At 34.6% G+C, this 19,572-nt stretch overlaps 1 protein-coding gene across 2 annotated transcripts in view; it reads left to right on the top strand.

Moving 5' to 3' along the window:
- Positions 1–19,572, top strand: part of CPEB2 (cytoplasmic polyadenylation element binding protein 2) — a 50,916-nt gene that overhangs the window by 17,206 nt on the left and 14,138 nt on the right. The window contains exons 4-7 of one of the 2 annotated variants that reach the window (XM_053941976.1): positions 5,219–5,269; positions 11,633–11,656; positions 15,143–15,313; positions 16,919–17,008. In XM_053941976.1, coding sequence (XP_053797951.1) covers positions 5,219–5,269; positions 11,633–11,656; positions 15,143–15,313; positions 16,919–17,008 — 336 coding nt within the window. The remainder of the gene's footprint in view (positions 1–5,218; positions 5,270–11,632; positions 11,657–15,142; positions 15,314–16,918; positions 17,009–19,572) is intronic. The other variant, XM_053941977.1, reaches the window with a different exon arrangement.

Raw genomic sequence — 19,572 nt, 5'->3', positions numbered from 1 at the left:
AGTCATTGCAGCAGAAATACTGATCATATTAAAACTAATCTTTCCCATGCAGCTTTCTTGAAATGCATTCCATAACAAGTCCTTAAGAAATGTTTAAGATTATCCCATCCATTCAATTCCAGTGAAATAAAAACTGAAGTTAAATGAATTCATTTTTATATCATTGTTTTTAAACACCCTTTTTATTCTTCTAATAGTTCTTAAAACAATTGAGAGAAGAATTAAAATACTGATAGCCTGACACATAGAGGTATTGCTAGAATAACTCTTCAGACATAACACTTGTATACCTGGTGTTCCATTTTCTCCTTTTGCTCCCCTAAATATCAATACATTTTGCTGTCAAGAAGCAGGGAAGACGATGCATTTGGGCTGAAACAGATTATGGAGAAAGCTTAGAAGCAGTTGTTACATTTTCAATGCACTATATATTAGTATTGAGGAGACTGACTTAATGGAATTCATTACCTGCTGTTTTAAACATCTTTCTAGTAAAGATTATGGCACAGAGAGCATTGTCTTTCTTTCAAAGACATTTGTTTTATATTTTGTGTTATGAAGCTCTAAAGTTTAAAGCTGTACAGTTTCTTCCTAGAGTAATTCAAATTGTGCCAAGAAAAGGATTTCTGAAGCTGGGAAAAAATATAGAGGAAAAAATTCTCTCCCTTGTCACATAAAAGGCTTTGAAATCTTACATACACATTGCTTCTTTTTTTCATAGAAACTTTTTCTGATAAAAGGATGTATTTAAGACTGATATACTGATTTGTCTGAATACATGGACTATCAAAGACAACCCATTTGGCCTTGTTCTGACTTGCATAGTTCATACGCAAGCATTGGGAAATGCAGTCTCTAGGCTTTCTGTAACTAGGTGTTGTCCAAACACGGGTTTGTGCTGTTGTCTTAACTACGCTGATTCCAGAAACTGCGCTTTCTCAAACTGCTGTGATCCTCAGCCATTCACTCTTACTGGGAAAAGCTTTACTTGGAAGCTTTTTTTTTTCCACTCAGGAGATCTCTTGAAAAAAAGGAAAAGGGGTAAGGAATTTTTGATTCTGAGTTTCTTCATACAAAAATTAAGACCTTTTTTAAAAAGGGGGAGATTAGACATGAAATGGAACTTGTGAATCTGTGAGTCAGTAATGTTTAAAGTAGTAATGTTTTAAATATGGGGATTCCTCCAACTAAATAGGAATAAAAAGTATGCATTTCTGAAAGTAGATTAGAATTTGCCTAAAAATAAAAAATGAGTATGCCAAGAAGAAGTTTACAAAAATTTAAATTTTCTTTGCCCTGTCAGTACCATGAGATTGCAGAAATGCTAAAACTAAGTTCGTTACTCTTTCCTCATGTTTGTATTAGCAAGACTCTGAATTGGATTCAGTGGGTATAATGGCCCACCAAAACTTTTTAGAAGCTTTTAATTTTTTTCTGTCCTCACAGAAGAGTGCATTGTGTGAGCCAGGCAGTTCTGTTAATATTAATTACATTTAGATAAGTAAGAGGAGTCTAGATTTAATAGAACTCTAGTTGTATAAGAAATGTCTGGCATACCTGCTGCTTCTTAGCAATGCTAGTTTCAATTTAACCACGATACATGAGACTTAGTAATTAGCAGTAGCATGGTGAAGTTGCAAGTTCAGGTTTGCATGGAGAATTTCTGTAACATGATGATCTTTCTGATATAGAATGGTAATATTAGGCACTTTATTTGTTCCAGATAGTAACAGGTTACAAATTTTGGATCCATAGACAAGTTTTGTAGAGAGGTAGTGAATAAATTATTTTACGTTTTGCAGGAGTGAACTAAGTCTATTATTTCAATATTAGATATTTTCTAACTAATTGGTAGCTGACTTTAAACTATTAAATCATCTTTATTATTATTACTTTTTTAAGCAGATGGAGTCCACTGGAACTGCTAGAAGATCATTGAATGGTTTATACAGGTCTAGATTGCTGACATTGAAGCAGCATAGGATTAGAGAGGATTTGTGCCTTGTTCTTAAAATGGTATCGTTTTTTAATACATCAAACCACATACAGTGAAAATAGCCAGATAGAAAGATGTATGTGATAGGAGCGAAGTAAATTGTTACAAGATGGTGTTCCCATCTTCTCTATTCTGTATTCTACATACTGGTATTTTAAGTGAGGTTTAATATAGTAAATGTCCATGTAGCTAGAATAACCTGTTCAAAAATACTGTAGTCTGAGCACTGCATAAAATTGATCTTGAACCCAATTCCATGTGTGAAATGTTCTGAATTTATGTATGTCATGAAATTCAGGTGGACAGCCTAGAAAACAGTTCATTTTACTTCAACAGATTAAGCTGAGGGATAAGAACCTAAACTAACATTATAAGTAAGTAGTAGGGATTGCATATTGAAAAAGTAAGCAAACATTCTATGTTTAAAATGTTCTTAAAGTTGTATGTCCAAGTGGTAGACCAGGTAGCAAATACAGGGGTTTAGTTCACAAGAATGCAGTGAAGTGTGATTTCATTGAAATACCCATGTAAATAAAACTTAGAAGTCTCAATACAGCAGTGTACTGAATATTGTGTTAGTTGTTTTCCTTTCTAACCTTGAAATCATTCACTTTCTGAGTCAGCAAATTCATCTTCCCAACAATGAGATGGGGTTTTGGGCTGCAGTGGTGGGCCCAGCTGCCTGGTGCCGTCCTTTTCTTCCACTCAGTGAGAAGTCCTTCATTATTTCAGCTTGGCATATGTGTTTCAGATGCAGCTTATTTGTGAAGTTATAAAGGGAAAAAAAGCAAAAGAATGCAAAAGCAGAATTGCATAAACCTAGAATTTACTATTTTTTAGACGTTGTCTTCTCCAGATGTTGACACCTGTGGGCTTCTCTCTCCTACTAGGCCTTAAATCTGACTGTTTATGAAATCATTGCAGGAAAAAAACCCTATCCTTTGTCTCTCTTGCTAAGTAGGAAAAGAGGATGAATTCAGATAGGGAGAAAGACTGCCACCACGGAGGCAAAGAAGCTTAAGATAATGTCTCACAATTTCATTTGTTATTCTCAATAAATACAACATTCTGATTTGCAAGGACCACCTCATACTGTTGCAAGTATTGCTATAGCAATATATATAAACATGATATGACAGTGATCTTGTGAAATTGTTGCTGTTAGACCAAGGAATGTTAGCCTTGATAGAGCAAAAACCTAAGAAGTATAGCAAAGTAACTTATTATACACCAGGCTGAGCTGTGCCAATTCCGAGAGTGCAATTTAAAGATGCCTTTTTCCTGATTCTTTGTCTGTTTTACCAGTATGCATTGCTAGAAGGGTAGAATTTTTATAGTTCCAAGAAACATTAGATATAACTGTAGATGTTCAGTATAACAGAAGAAATGTATTAAAACTGGACACTTTGAAGACAAAAAAACATAAAGACAGAGTCTCCTACAAAGATTTTTGTGTTTAGTGTTTTGCCTAAGCCTACTCAAAGATTCTGTTAGAGAAGGAGGCAGAGTCCTTCTGGGTGGAATTCATGTGCCCTTCTCCAGGAGTCTGCCCTAGCCTTTCAGTGCTTCCAAATTCAACAACAGATTGTTGTTACCTAATCTGCAGGTGTTCTGATACCATGCATTCTTACAATAATAAAATCTGTGGGATGACAAATAGTTCATAGCTGTATAAAAATCTTTTATCCACAATGCCTGTAAATAATAAGGCTGAACAAAATTTCCTAAATTATCTTCATCTTGCTATTTTGAAGTGTTACATTTCAGAGTTTGCAATGTGTATATTTTCAAATTATTTTTTTTGGCAGAAAATTACCATGTTAGTTTCTTAAAGGAGAAGAGGAAAACCTGAACCCTATTATTTACAGTTTACAACAAAAATATTTTTTTATTTAACCTCAAAGATGTCCCTTGGGACTCAGAACTACTTAAAGAAATTTCTAGTCTTGCTGCTAAGCTCATGGGTTTTCCAGCAGTAGAGGCCCAAACAGAGTATTATAAGAATTGCTAGACAGCTTTAATATGGAGCTTGCTGATTTGGTTTTCTTTCTTTTTTCCCCCTGGGGTTTCTTTTTCTTGCAAGCCATCTGCATATATATGACCCTTTAAAAATATGTGTGTTCTACATGCCCATTGCTTCCAGACTGGGTTCTTTATGCCTCTACAAGCATTCCCATTTCCTTCAAAAGATTTAGATGTTTAAGTCACAGTATTCATATATATATATATGTGTATATATGAATACTGTGACTTAAATATATATATATATAAATATATATAAATATATATAAATTTATATATATATATATATATAATGTCCTTCAGATTATAACCAAGCAAGTATATTTGAATAGCAAGATAGATAGCAATGCAGTTTTTTGCACATTCAACCACAGATTTTCCAAACACAGCAGTTATTGTAAATGTTTCTGTAGGTCAGTGTGCACTACTGGTATGTTTGCAGCTTCCTGTAAAAAAGAAAGTCTTCTTTAGTATAAAGGAATTTTTCGTGAGCAGACCCTTCAGCTGTGCATTTTAAACCATTCATTTAAATACTAATGTATAACATGCCACTGGTGTAGTAAAATGCAATTCTTGAAAAATTCTAATGTCATAAGGTTTTCATGGTTTTTATTCAGTCTAAAATGCTGAAAATTTTATCTATAATAGTCTTTAATTTTATTGAATCTGTAATTAAGCAACTGCTCTAATGTTGCTAGACTTACTGAAAAATATTACATACCAGGGTTGTATGAAATACACCAAGATGCAGTCATAAATCAGTTAATAAAATTTCCATGCCTTATTTCTTATTAACATGGTTTTTCTTAAATTGCTTGAGTAGAGAAGCATTAAGTTGTAGAAATGCCACTCTGTTAAGCAATGTGCATAGTGCAGTTATTCTTAGTTGCTGTGAAAGAGAAGACTAAAGTAGTCAGCACTATTTCTGGGTGTCATGAAACAAAAAGTGGCTTTATCCTATTGGAGCTGATCCCAAAGTACACTGCAGATCTTATGACCAGAGAATTAAGGTTAAGAAGTCTGTTCTTGTCAGCTTTAACTTGGGTCAAGGGTATTGTTGGTTAATGTGCTTGGAGTTAAATATTAGCTCTTTATTCCCCTTAGGCAAATTCTAAGCAGTGATTTTTCATTCTTTTTTTCTAGCATAATAGCTAAAACCTCTGCATTTGTTTTGTTCTTTGCTTTTTGTTTTCTTTTAAGGTCGCTTGAGTTATCCACATCCAGGGACTGACAATCTTCTGATGTTAAATGGTAAGTTCTAATCTTATAACAGTTTCTAATTATCTCTAGCTTAGCTTAAATTTGAATGTTGGTATAAAATTATACTATTCTATTCTGTTACTGAATTACTTGCCTCTAGTCTTCAACACTGAAGGGACTGTTGCCATTTCTTGGAGTTAAATGGCAAGAGCTAATCTTGCAACAGGCTTTCATTATATCTAGCTTATTGGAAATCTGAAATGCTCATAATGATGCACTATTCTGTTTTGTTCTCAAGCAATCCAGGGGTGTGTTTTCCAAAGAGCTGTAAGAAATCTATTATACTGAAACAGGAATTAGAAAAATAAGAAGGCCAGAAACACATGTTTTTTCTATATTGGGTAAATAAAGAGTGAACTAGATGCTTTGTATTACACTCCTGTGAAATAACATTTTATTTTTGCTGGGGTTTTTGAAAGTGGCTTTTGTCAAGCACGTGTCTAACCGTGAAATATGCTGAAGTTAGAGTTCATGTTCATGTTCCTCTCCCAGTAGGTCAGACTTCATGAACATCTGCTACTCAGTGAAGGCATGAACTTTAGCCTTTGTTCAGGGCTAAAGAAGGAAGCACAGCTTGGTAATCCATCTAAGTCAATAATAAATCAGGGGTTTTGCACATAAGTGTTTTCTGCATTGGGAAAAAATTAGAGCTGTAGTGCCACAGCTTCTCTAGATTAGAAGACATGGAAGCTGTTGTACACGAAGTACACTTTTGTCATTCACTTGATGAGTAAGTTAGCAGTAAAGATCTCTTAATAAAAACATATGGCCAGAACACATTTGTTGCTGTTTGAAATTATATGGAGGGGTTTTTTTTTGTTGTTGTTGCTAGGTTTTGGTAGTTTTTTTAATTGCCTTACCCGTTCTGTGCAGTCATTTACACTTGTGCAAATGGATATAAAATGCAAACAAATACCTGTTTTCCCTGGATAACAGTGAGCAAATGTTTAAAATTTTCAGGAAATTAAGATTTACCTTTATGCTCAGTAAAGGAAAATACTGCATAATGGCTATTTGAAGGAGTAGATACTTCGATATTGCATAGGTAACTTTAAGATAAGGGAGTATCTTGAAAAGAAAAAATAGATACTTAACTATAGAAATAAAATCAGTGTTTAGCCAACTCTATATTGATTCCTCTACACTGAATATCAAGGTGCTTGATGTCACAACATTTACAACATTATACTTTCTGTATTTAACTGCAGCTTTAAGACCTGTTCTGCAAGCTGGTTTGTTCAGGTGGTGTATGTGCAGTTGTCATTATCTGCTGCTGTACAAGGAAGTGTTAGATGGGAAGGTATGAAGAGAAACTGAAGTATTTCAGTGAGATGGCTGTAAGAAATTAATATTTTAATTCATTTAATTTTACTTAGAATGATGAACTTCTCTTTTTAGAGTTTTGCATAAAAAGGCACATGGGAACTATTGTTACTCTGTGGAATATCTAGGAAAGAAGAGGTTTGTTGTTTATCATGAACACTGGTGAAACACAGTGGTACCAGTCTATCCTTAAACCTTACCACAAAGTTAGAACATGCACTGATGAATATCTTGCTTTTAACGCTTGCATGGTTTCTCTTGTACTTTGAAAGGTAGCACTTAGTGTGACTGCTGTCCTCTTTAAAACCTGCAATATTATTTTTCAGCCTTCAGTAAGTGAGATAAAAATAACCGTTTGAGTATCTAAAAGGTGCTGCAACTCATAATTTTTGAAATTATGCCCTTTAGAATTTAATTCAGAGCCTTGTTGTGTAGACACCTAGTCTTTACCAGCTGGAGTCTAATGTAGCTGTCAGTGCAGGCCAGGGCAATCAGGAATACTCTTGAGAGCCCCTTTAAGGCTGGCATATCTTAACTGCAGCTTCTTGCAGCTTAAGAACAGAAGCACTGGAAACAGCTTTTGGGAAGCTCCAGCTGCTCAGACTCTGCACAACCTTTCTTTCTTAGCAAGAATTGAGGGACTTCTTCAAATGTGCAGTAATGAGAATGAGGGTTTGAACACCTGTCGATGAACTTGTAGACGTCAATTTCCTTCTCCACTTAAGTGGGTTCAAGCTAACATTTTCCTCTATCGTTGTAATGGGTGCATTGGAAGGATATTTGGGAAGAGTTGGTAATTCAAAGACTCCACATTTGTCCCTTGATTTCTCAGTAAGTACTGTAGTAGCTATGAGGAAGAGCAGGAATACCAGACCTTCATGAAAGCAAATCACAAATATTTTTAAACATCCTCTGCCCATTTAAGCATGCACTATTACTTAACACTAACCCTCTCTGGATTTTAGTTAGAGTAATTTTACTGAACTGGTATCTCTGGATTCCAGAAGGGTTCTAACATGACCCAGGCTGAAATTGTGCAGCCCTTTTAAGACTAAGCACTTCTAGATAAAACTTCTTTTTTTAGGTAGTTTTTCCTCTTTTTAAATGATAGATTTTTTTTCCCAACTCATTTAAAATGTACTTACTGAACTGTACCTAATATTAATATTAATATTTACAGTTTTCATTATTTAAATTATTGAAATGAACTAAAGGAAACCTGATTTATGTGTTTTAATAAATTATATATAATTATGTATCTGTTTCAGCTTAAGCTGTAAAAAAAGTAATGCATTTTTAATGACTATTATCTCTCAAAAGTAAAAAAAAAAGTTACTTTGGAATGGGTATGTCTGACTACAGCTTTCTCAGCTTAGAGAGAACATTTTTGAAGGAAGTCATAATGCAAGAGTCAACTTTATTGGGATGTAGAGTGTTCTTCCCCATTACGGGGTTTTCCCCACTTCGTTATTTTAAAGCACTGAATTTTTTCAATTGCTGTTGAAACATAATTCCCCATTTGATTAGTTTAGCAAGGGCATATTAGACTTCTTACAGATACTATAACTGGTTGTGCTTCTAAAGAAAGCTGTTTTATGTCAATCAGAAATCACTAAATTTCCTATACAGGAATTGCTAAATGAACTTCTCTAGTCTTATAGGCATGCCAAGCTTGAATGGTCATAATGATGTCTTTCAGCTTTAAAATCTATGAAGGTGTTATTTCTAAAGAAATCTAAATGGAATTTGGGCACCCAAATCCAATAGAATAAAATGGGAATTAGGCATCTATGTCCTTTAGTCTAGACTTTTGGGAAATTATTGCTGTAACTGTTTATGGATTTCTTTAAATTACAGTTATTAATGAAAAAGGCTTCATCATGTCTCTGTCACTATTTGGTTGTTATGCCGGAATGTTAGTGACAAATAGTATTTTATCTTTGCTCACATAATGTACAGTTCTATTGTCTTGTTAGATAAGCATGTACAACAAATGTATTTACTAATGTCTTAAATCTGTGACCTGATTTACATTGCAGAAAGGGGGATTTTAATTTTTCTGATGGGTGTAAGCTGTATTAATATGCAACTTCATGGATATAGAAAAAGAAAGTTTTAGCTAAAAGGGAATATCTTTGTTGTATATACAGCACTCTTAATTTTGGAAGGTTCCAGTGTTACTGGATTTCATTTTATTGGGCATCATTATACTTCTTGTATGTGATGCCTAATTGATATTTTCAAAAGTGTCTTTCATGCATTCTCACTCATTTGAAATCTTTCCAAGTTACTGGCTAATTAAAATACCCAGCTTTATAAAATAAATCACAAATTTCTGTATGACTTAGTATTTGGACAAGTTAAGGAACACAGTTTAATCTTTCCTTTTTTGTTGCTGTAAATCAATTATTTGCCTGCAGTGTCTGTCCTTTTCCAAAAGAGCTGTCTTCCCTGCAATTATTTATTTACAAACATGTGTATGTTAAATACATCTATGTAGTCTTGATGTATAGGTAAACCTGTAATTAACTATATTTTTTACAGCTGCCATGCTCTGTAAGCATGTGTGCTCTGTAAGGTGTAAAACATTATGTGCATATTACTTTAATAAATGCAGAAATTTTGCATTTTTCTGGATGCAAAGTAGCACTAAATCCCTGCCCACACTAGTTTGCACTCTAAATGAGCAAGACAGATAAATTTTAGGGAAGAAGGTTTGCCATACAAGTCAAGTAAATGTGACAACATCAGGTACAGTTTTTCTCCTGTTTGCTGAAGCAAGAAATGCACAGATAACTTTGGTACATCATTGTAACTTCCATATCTATAAAATACTGCACCATCTAGTGTTTTAACTGCATCGGGGTTTTTTAACATTTTAATAACTTTTTTGTTTTTCCTTAAAATTAGTTTCCTTTTTTTGAATGCACAGAGAAGAAAACTTCAGTTGTTACGTAACGATATATTTTTTCTGCATATCAACTTGTCTTAACTATGAAAATGTAAGAAAACAGCTGAGCTGGTTTGGTGGGCTGAAAGGGTGGAAGAAAAGCAGTATCCTGACACTTGTGCCAAAAGATGAATATTATTATGCATCACTGTATTATCCTTTGAGAGAGAACACAGCACTGCAGACATTGCTGTGGAAGGGCTGCACTTAAATTTCCCCTGCTTACTCTAGTTTTATTTGTGGATAGAGTATATTAAAACTAACAAAAAAAAAAAAAAAAAAAACAAACAAACAACAACCAAAAAAAAAAAAAAAAAAAAAAACCAAACATGTGGGGGCTAGGCGAGGGCTCAGTGACGCTGCTGCTAATGCCATGTGGGAGTCGCTTTGGCCAGGAGTCAGAAGATTTGTACATGCTGCAACACTGACACAGAACTGTGTGTCTTCTGAGGGCCTGGCTTCAGGGAGAAAACATGTCTGAAGCTCAGCATCAGTCTCCCCTGCTGCTCAGTGAGAGAGCTGATCACACAGAAGAATACACCGTCTTGTGGATTCTGTTTTGATGTCGGAAATCTGAATTAAAGTGTTTCCACTTGTTTAGATACTCAGGTCTCTTTCAGAAAGTGGTTTTTTCTGTTTTGGCTTTCCAGTAGAAATTTTAAGGATCTGAAAACCTTTAAGCAAAAACTATTCTCTTCAATAATAAATATTTTAGGTGAGAGAGAATAAATCTGAAAGCAAGTTCAGTGCAAATTGGATAGAAAGATGATTACTGTTGTGTAAAAATAACTTTTCTAAGGGAGAAAAAACAAGAAAGGTTTTTCAGAGTTCCATAAGCAATCCACTGAATTTCTAGTCAGAAGGGATCAAGATAACATAGGGGGAAAATACTATATCTAATAAAATTTTTGAAAACTCCTAATCAAATAGGAGGTACTAGGATATAAGTATTTCATAATATGAGAATGGAACAATGAATCACATTTATGAATCAGTGATTTTGAGTCTATATGTATTTCAGTGACCCAGAACAACAGTTGCTTTTAGGAGAATTGTATGTATAGAGGCCTCGTAAAATCAAAACAATAATGCCAAGACAGAGCAGTCTGTTCCTAAATGTTGCTATGATCTTTTGGTTAATAGTAACATCTATTTGTATACTTAATGCCACTGTGTAATGATAAAAATAATTTTTCTGCAGATACTGAGCCTGTTAAACAGGAATAGAAAATACTTTGTGGAAACGTAACTAAGAAATTGCACAAAGCTTAGTAGTTTCTGTATTAGTAATCCATCTATTTTTAGTTTTTTAGCCTTCAGGCAGAGAAGCAATCAGTATGGTCTTCTGAACTGTAGCTGCAAGCATGATCTCTTTAAGAATCTTGCAAAACTCAAAAGTTAGGAAAATCTTGGATTTACTTGCAGTCTGTGCGAAATTGTTGCTTTGCCTTTGTGCAGTGTTTTTGATACAATGCTATTTCTTGTGACTTGTGCCCTGATTTCATTTGCTAGTACAAGGCATCTTTTGTTTCAAACAAAACCTTGCGGTTAATTTTCTGCTAGGTCTTTTCATGAAAAAGGAAGGTCACGGCTTACAGCATTTGCATTGTCACTGCAAAGGACTGTACAAACTGTTCCATGTGGACCAGGATGTGTCTGTGATTAATTTAACACTTGCTACATGCTTTTTACAGTAGTATTTTCTTTTTTACAGTTTCCATACAATATGTGTGTTATTTAGGCACTTGTGTAAGATACAAATCACATTTTGAGGATGAATTGCAAAGTTCCCATAATTAATTTGTCCATAATTAACATGAAGTGACGATCAAGTTTAAAGACATTGAAATATTTGAAAGCGTTTTCCTTACAGCTGGTGTTAACATCAATTTAATAGTAAATTAGTATGGTATTTATGTAAGACTTTAATGCATTCTCATCTACAACTATCAGTACCAAGTATAGATGCAGATTTTTTACTTACTACTTACCCACATGGTTCTTTGTATCTTAAATATTTTAGTTTGTGGGCATGATACAGTTATTTGACATTTTACAATTTGTCCTTTGTTTGCATGCAGCGAGGAGTTATGGGCGAAGACGAGGTAATTAACTTCTGTTTGTTACGGTTCAATTAATTCAGATCTGTTACTGATTATTATGATTAATTAATCCAGATTATTGATTGTAATTGCTTATCTGCATGTTATCTTAGTTTGGGGAGGATGGAGGGTGTGAGGGAAGAAGGAGTACAGTCTGGATTGTTATGATCATTGTTCTTTTAGAGTCTGAATTGAAAATTCTTTAATAGTTAAAAACTGCAGATCTAATAATGATTTATTTCATGCTAATGGCTATTACTTGCAGTCATCACCCCCTTTAAAAGTATACAGTTTGCTAGTTGTCCTTCTAACTCCTTTTGCTTATGTAGAAGCGGTAGTGTACCGAGTAAAAGCAAAAAGCCTTTCATAAACTTAGCAAGAAATCTAGTAGACTGCTCTTAGAAGTAGTAAACAGATTTCCATAGTATAGGCCAATATGTGCTCACTAACCTTAAAAAACTCTACCATTTTAACTGCTAGGGTGTGACATGAAGTTCTTATAAAGACCATGTAAAACATGTAAGAACAAACTACCAAAATCTTTGGTGGCTTCTGGTATTCACCACATACACATTGGTTCATGTGCCTGTCTTGGTCTCTGCATTGGTTCATAACTTAGTGCTTGGTAACCATAATCTAGAGAGGGATGATGTTGTAGATCATGGATGTAACAATTAGTTACAATAATTTTGACAATTCATGCCAGATTCTGCTTATTTTTTTACTGTCATAAAACAAAAAGAAACAAGTGTTTAGAAGGGCTAATCCTTTTTATTCATAGTCATCAGGAGAAATGTGAAAAAGCCTGTTGTAATGGAAAAGCAAATTACCTCTTGGCTTTCTTTATCTGAGAGACATTTAGAAGTGAAAAGGATGGAGAAGAAAGTAATAGTAATCACACAGACCATATTACTCTGAAAGTATTTATCCATTGTCATTCATGTCACCTTAGCTCTCAGAGGAGCTACAGTGCTTTTGGCAACATTAAAGTAAAACTGAGCTCTTTGGTATCACTTCAGAACATGTCCTGCTGGTTTTATTTGTAAAGAACAATTCTCATTGTTCTTAGATTTTAACATGGGTCTGTGGGTAAAAATAAATTATTCGGAGGGTTATTCTAAGACTGTTTTCCCCATTATATACTTGTCTATATTGTAAGTTTTACTGTCTAAGAAGCACTTCTTTTAAACCAAGCTAAATTACAGTAATTTTAGATTGAAGATATTGAGAATAACTCTCCAATATTAGTGGAATGTGTTAAAATTTCCAATTTGCAGTTACCTGCAGGCTCCTGCAATATGAGTCTTATTTCTTCCATTATGCACTTCTTCCTGTCACTGTCATTATGGTAACAGCTCCATCTTCTCCATCATTCACTTTAGTAATTCAGAAATTCGTTGCATCTGACTTTTTTGGTTGCGCAACCAAATCTTGCCACTTGTTCATATACATCTTGAAGATTTGATCATTCTTACTTGTCTTCATAACTAAAATTCATATCTATAGTATCCAGCTGCTACAGTCATAGATTCAATCTTTCTCGTCTCATGCCTAAATAGTTGATATACAAGAGGAGTCTTCTTGCCTGCTTCATCCAGCTATGTTAGCTGTGTGTCTCCATTGCTTACTCACTTTTCTGTCCCCTTGAGGACTAGCTACATGCTTCCACTTCCTCAGGAGCTCTGCTGATCTCTTGCAGACCTGTTGAATGTGTCCTTATGAGACCAACCATCTCTTGCTCCCCACTAGTCATTCTCAAACATGCCTATCACCAATTCTAATGGAAAGGAGGAGCCTACTATAGCTTTCTGGTTTTGCTGTACTCCTCTCCGTTAGATGTCTGCTGAAGACACAGATATGCCACCATAAAAATAATGTAGTTAGCATTCTTTGTTACTTGGTACAATGCTGCAGTCCTAGTTTTAGTTTTGTGCTCCTTGTGATACTTTATGATATTTGGTTGTTTTATATCATCCTATGCTTTCATTCAGTTTCTTTGTTGAGATACCACATCAGTGTCAATAGGCATTACTGTAGCATAAGTCATTGGTCATAATATTATTTGCTGTCTGTTTTCCACCCTTGTCTTTTAACCACCTGATTTTTAGGTGGTCTTCTGGAAATTAAGGGCTTTCATACTGCTCTCACCCCTAGCTGGTCAGCACTGGATCTGCTGGTATTCCTACCAGGCTTTACTGCTAATGCTCTCCTGAGATGGAGAATTAAAGACTGCAGTATTGGTCACAGCCCAGGTACTGTGGAGCTGTCAGGGACCTACTGGTCATGACTATGGGTTTTCAGTGGGTGAACCTGGAAGAAGTTGTCTATTTAAAATTAAAAACTAGCTTTCTTCCCAAAAATGTGCTAGGTTGTTTTTTGATTTGGCTTTCTTTTAGGGAAAGCAGTTGAATTAATTAATGATTATTTTCTAAATGAGTGGTAAACATGGAAAATGGCATTTCAGAAGAAATGGCGATGTGGATTATTTGTTTTGCTTCACAAAGTCTTTCTTTTGGGATTTTTTGCAGTTAAAAGACTGACTTCTGAATTTGAAATAGTAATGTTAATGTTGCTGACTAAACCGATAAAAGATTGAATATGCCAAGATAAATATCCTGACCTTCTGAATTTTTTTTTGTTTGGTGTTCTACAAAATTTGTAACTATGAAATGGGGAAGAAATATGTGGGACAGAATTACCATATTTTTACTTCCCTCTGCACTCTAAATGTCTGCTTGGGTCAGATTGCATTTGCAAAGGCATCCTGTGAACTTCTCAGATTTTACACGTTTTTCAGGGTAACAGTAAACTCACTGGAGATTACTGCATGTTAGGAATCACCACAAGGCTTCCCTTCAAAACTGTAGTAAATTGAGAGTAAGAAGGCTAAATCTGCATTGTGACTCATTTTTCAGGTCTTACATTTTACACATTTACTAAAATTCTCTTTTGCATTCTTAGAAATTGAGTATATTCTTATGTTAGCAGTATACCATACCTTTAGAAATACATGTTTGAAACTTGTTGCGTTCGTGATGTTTCTGTTTCCCTTTTCAATTAAAATGTAAGGGGTTTAGACACACTGTAGTCATTCAGGTGGAGGAAGTTACCAGTTTACCTTGAATCTAAACCAAAGGCAGATTAACAAAACTCACTTAAGCAATCTGTAATATTTTTCTTTTCATAAATAAGGCCCTTTAATTAAAACAAAATTACCACTTATCTACTGGATGCAGCAGAGCAACTACCATATAATGTAACATGAAGTATTACACTTAGTGATGTCAGCTTACAATCTTGAAATTCCATTTTGAAGTTTAACACATTTTTTCATTCGCCTAATTTTTCTTTAAACTAATGTCAACTTTTCTAATATCTTGTTGTTTTCATTTTGACTCTCCAGACTGCTATTCCCCATTCCCTAAAATTACAAAACCATGTACTGCCACAAAATTATTTTAATGTACATTATTATCTTTTCTTTTTAAGGCCGTTCTTCCCTCTTCCCAATAGATGATGGCTTGCTGGATGATGGTCACAGTGATCAAGTTGGAGTCTTGAATTCCCCTACCTGCTATTCAGCTCATCAGAACGGAGAAAGAATTGAGCGTTTTTCTCGGAAAGTGTTCGTTGGAGGTCTTCCACCGGATATTGATGAAGGTGAGCAGCCTGGAAACTGAGCACAGTATGTTTAGAGGGAGAAACAAAAACAGGTCAGAAAACCTGACTTAAGTAGTAAAAATAAGCCACTCAGCAAAATAATGCTGTGTAAAAGGCTGTAACTATTTGTTCTTTTTGTAAGTTGATGGGTATGTTGAGCTTAGTATCATCTTTTTTGGTTTTAGGATGGTGCAGTTGTTTCTGATTCTGCACTTGCAGATTAGAGTTGTATATAATGCCTGGAGTGCATGCTCCTGCTTATCTTGCATATTCCTTTCAAATACATCTTAGCCCTCCTCTATCTGTGCCTGCTTTATTCTGTAGTCATAGGAAATTTCCATTCATGAATGAATTTCATATTCTATTTTACTATTACCTGATGATCTCGGCAGTGATACAGAAAGGTTAATATTATTCCTGGTGAGAAATAGAGAAACTTAGGCAGAGCAAGGTCAGGCAGCAGAGCACTCTTGATGCGTTGAACAGGGACTGTACTACAGAAACTCGGATTGTTAGCCAGTTGAAATTGCTTTGTACACCAGTGGTGATTTGAAGTAATTGTGCTGTTTAATATGAGGTTTCTCCTGTGCAGATAAATGTAAATTGCATGTTAACTTTCTAATGTAAATGGAGGTCCTGTTAGGCAGTTCATGGTAATCTAGAATAACATGCAAACCAAATATGATGACTGCATATAATTAACTTTCAGACGTGGAAAGACCAGGTTTTGGTTCCATTTTCATTGAGATGCCTCCTATAATCTACTAAGGGATTTATTTTGATAAGCTTCAGCACAGTTGCCTGTAATACTAATGGTAAATAAAACCACATGGAAATACATTTTATTTCTTTCCTCCCTATTTATATGATGATGACAGGATATAACTGAAAGATATTGATCATACTTGTGTTTGAGTTGCTGCTTTTATATAGTTTAGAGTATTTTTAACCCACCGCCAAGGTTTTTCCAGTCACTGACATGTAGGTGTGTCTGGGATAGAAAATCTCAGAAAGTTGTGCAAGGGGCATAGTAGATCTTGCAACAAGGCTGTTCATGGTTGTTGGAAGCACCTCTAAATAGACAATTTTAAATTTCTGTCTCTGATACATGCATAATGTCTGCTATAGGGCAGATATCCTGTACATATTTCCTATATATAAGAAACGGCTAGCATGTTAATTGTGGTGTTACTTGGTGTATAAATATCTACTTACAAAGCTCTGAACTGTACACTACTAAACAGTAAATTTATTTGATTCCATTCAAACCAGATTCTGATTTGAAATTAAGGAAGTACCACACAAGTTTTCACAAATAGCTTTAGTTGCCCATATGCTTCTGAAATGCTGCTGGTTTTAAGCAATAAAAATCAATGTACGATGAAAATCACCAGAAATGTGTTGTATAAATATCAACACTCTGGAAGATGCATCTATTTAAGTCTTTTGTTTATGGAACTTGTAAATTTTGTTTTGTTTTTCTTCCCATTAAATGTCCACCTTTGCTAGAAGCAAAGTGCTAGAAGCAAAGGTCTTTGCTTGATAGTATTTTTTCATTAAGTTATGTAATTTCTTTTAATTGCAACTGTTTTACATTTTTTTTAGATGAAATTACTGCCAGCTTCAGACGATTTGGGCCCTTGGTAGTAGACTGGCCTCACAAAGCAGAGAGCAAATCCTATTTTCCACCAAAAGGTAAGAGAGTTAGAAGGTTTTGACCTTTACTGAGTGCAAATCTTGCTCTGGGAAACTGTCTCATCTTCTTCCAAAGGGTATAATGTAGAGGCCCTGTGAACAGTTAAATCTGTTTCAGTGCAGGTCCAGGCGTGGTTCCTTTACATACTGAGTCTAAAACCTGTTGTTTTGTTACTGAGCCTGATCAGGTCAACACTCTATAGTTGTATGCACCATTGATTATCACTTCTGTATTTGTATTTCTGTCTATTTTCCAAAACTGAGATTTGATCAAATTTTTTGAGACAAAATCTTAGACAAATATTTTCCTAGGAAATTAAAGGCAGGATGCAGAAGGATGCATTTGCTTATCTGGTCAAGATAATCAAATATGCAGCTTTCACTAGGATGTGAACTACCTGTTGAAGCTCTAATCTTTTTGTTAAATGGTTAAATATTGATTTTTATTAGAAAAAAAAAACATTTCTAGTGTTGCTGTTAGATTAGATTTTTTACTATTCCTAGATTTTACTAGATTTTTTACTATTACTTACAAAGTGTTGGGAAAACCATTCTGTAGATCAAGTAGTTAAGTCACGTATGATATTTCTGTACATGTACAGCCATGTATTGTTACATATAAAATAAATGCAGAAGTGTGATCTAGACATGAAAGGAATGCAGAAATTATTGATTTTGTAGAGAATGCAGCAATTCATTCCTTCTGTGGAAGCGACAAATGTCGGTGTAGTTCTTTTGTATACTGATTCTTTATTTATCTGTGCTTCTGTGCTGGGGAAAAGACAGGATTATTATCCCCAATGGGCCCTCTAAAGAGTGGGAAATGGAATTGAAAGCATTTGAATAGCATTTATGAATGCTACATGGAAATTCTAAGACAAACAAAGAGACTTTGGCTTTTTTGATTGTCAGCCCAGCCCGCAAAGCTATTGTCAAGTTAAATTTGATTATCTTAGACTGCATCTCTCTTCATAAATTACCAAGAGAAATTCCCAAGGAACTCTTTGAAGAAGATGCATCTCACAGAGTCTGTGATGAATATATAGAAGACAGAAGATCTAATATATTCTTACCTGAAAGGAATGTCATTAATTTCCAAGGAGATAGTCCTATCTCAGCATCTGAACATCTTAAGGATGTATTTTCAGAGGTCCTTATTTGATAAAGGTTTTCCATGTAGTTGGGTTGTTTATAATTACTGCAGTAAGAAAAAAAACCCCAAACTGTGTTGTAAGTAGAGCTTCTTAAAGGCAGAGAATACAAATAGAAGAACTTCAGTACATTGATCTAATTAATTCAGGAAACATTTGCAACCTAAGTGCTAAGTTGATTTCCCATGATTTACTGAACCTTACTTGAAAAATAAAAGCATTTAATGTTCTATCTTAACACTTCAGCCTAATTTTTAGTTTGCTGCATTATTCAGTATTTTTTGTATGTAGCCTAACACATTTAAAATACAGTGTTGATTTCTCTTTGTAAATACTCTGGAAACATACAACTGCTGAGTATTACTATGTACATATCTCTTTTGTTCAGTGCAATACATATGACCCATAATTATTTTGTAGAAGAATTTAATTAAAAATTGTCTATCATTGGTATTACTTGTGTGAACAGACAAGAACCATGTATACATATATTAATAAGATGTCTGAAATGGCAAAGGATAGGCAAAATAAAGCTTTGAGATCAATCAGTAATTACCAGTTGAGAAATACATACTATATTAGTTCAGAGAATTAATGTTTTTTTATTATTTTCAATCTCCATTTTCTAAACTCTCACCCTGTATGAAATTAATTCAGTGTCTATATTTTTCTTTGTTCAGTTTCAGTAGAGATTTGTTACAGTATTGCTTTCCAAAGAATTAGGCCATTCTGGACTAATTAATGTAAGTCTTCTCTGTGGTGAAGAGATGGAGCCTGTTTTGGTTTCTGTTTTTTTTTTATTACTGTTAAGTTTTCCAGGCTGTGCTTCCTTCCAAGCTCTCTGCTTACAGACGGTCCTGAGGGAAGGCCAAGTTCATAATAAGCGTTTCCTTGCTGAAAGAAATTCAGAAAGTGTCCTGATCCATCAAGGCTGGCTGCCTCCTGAGAAACACCAACTGCTTGTTCTTAACTAATTACATTTTGTGTCGGTTCACCACAAAATTAGATAGAAACATAACAGGAATTTTTACAACTTTACACTGATCCTACAAGGAAGCTCTGTTCTGAAAAAGACCCTCAGTTGAGCTCAAAGTACAAAGGCTGTAACAGTGATCTGCCAACTGTGATGCAGAATTCCTTCCTTTCTGACTTGTCACTGTTTATCATAACTCATGTTATTACGTAGTTGGCAAATACACTTAGTTGTGAAACAATACACATGTCCAAAATAACTTGCTGGGTTGAGGACTCCTCCTTCTGAGAATGAAGCTCAGAAAGAAATGGTGCCATAAAGATGGAAATTCAGAAAATGCTTTCCAAAATATGTCCAGTTGTTTGTGACCTCTGTACTATTTATAGTCTGTCTCAGAGGATAATCTGATTTAAACAGGACCGTGTGCCCAGCCTTATTCT

This window comes from Vidua chalybeata, chromosome 4, assembly GCF_026979565.1.
Source record: "Vidua chalybeata isolate OUT-0048 chromosome 4, bVidCha1 merged haplotype, whole genome shotgun sequence".
Taxonomy (NCBI): Eukaryota; Metazoa; Chordata; class Aves; order Passeriformes; family Viduidae; genus Vidua; species Vidua chalybeata.
This window is presented reverse-complemented; position numbering and strand designations above follow the sequence as displayed.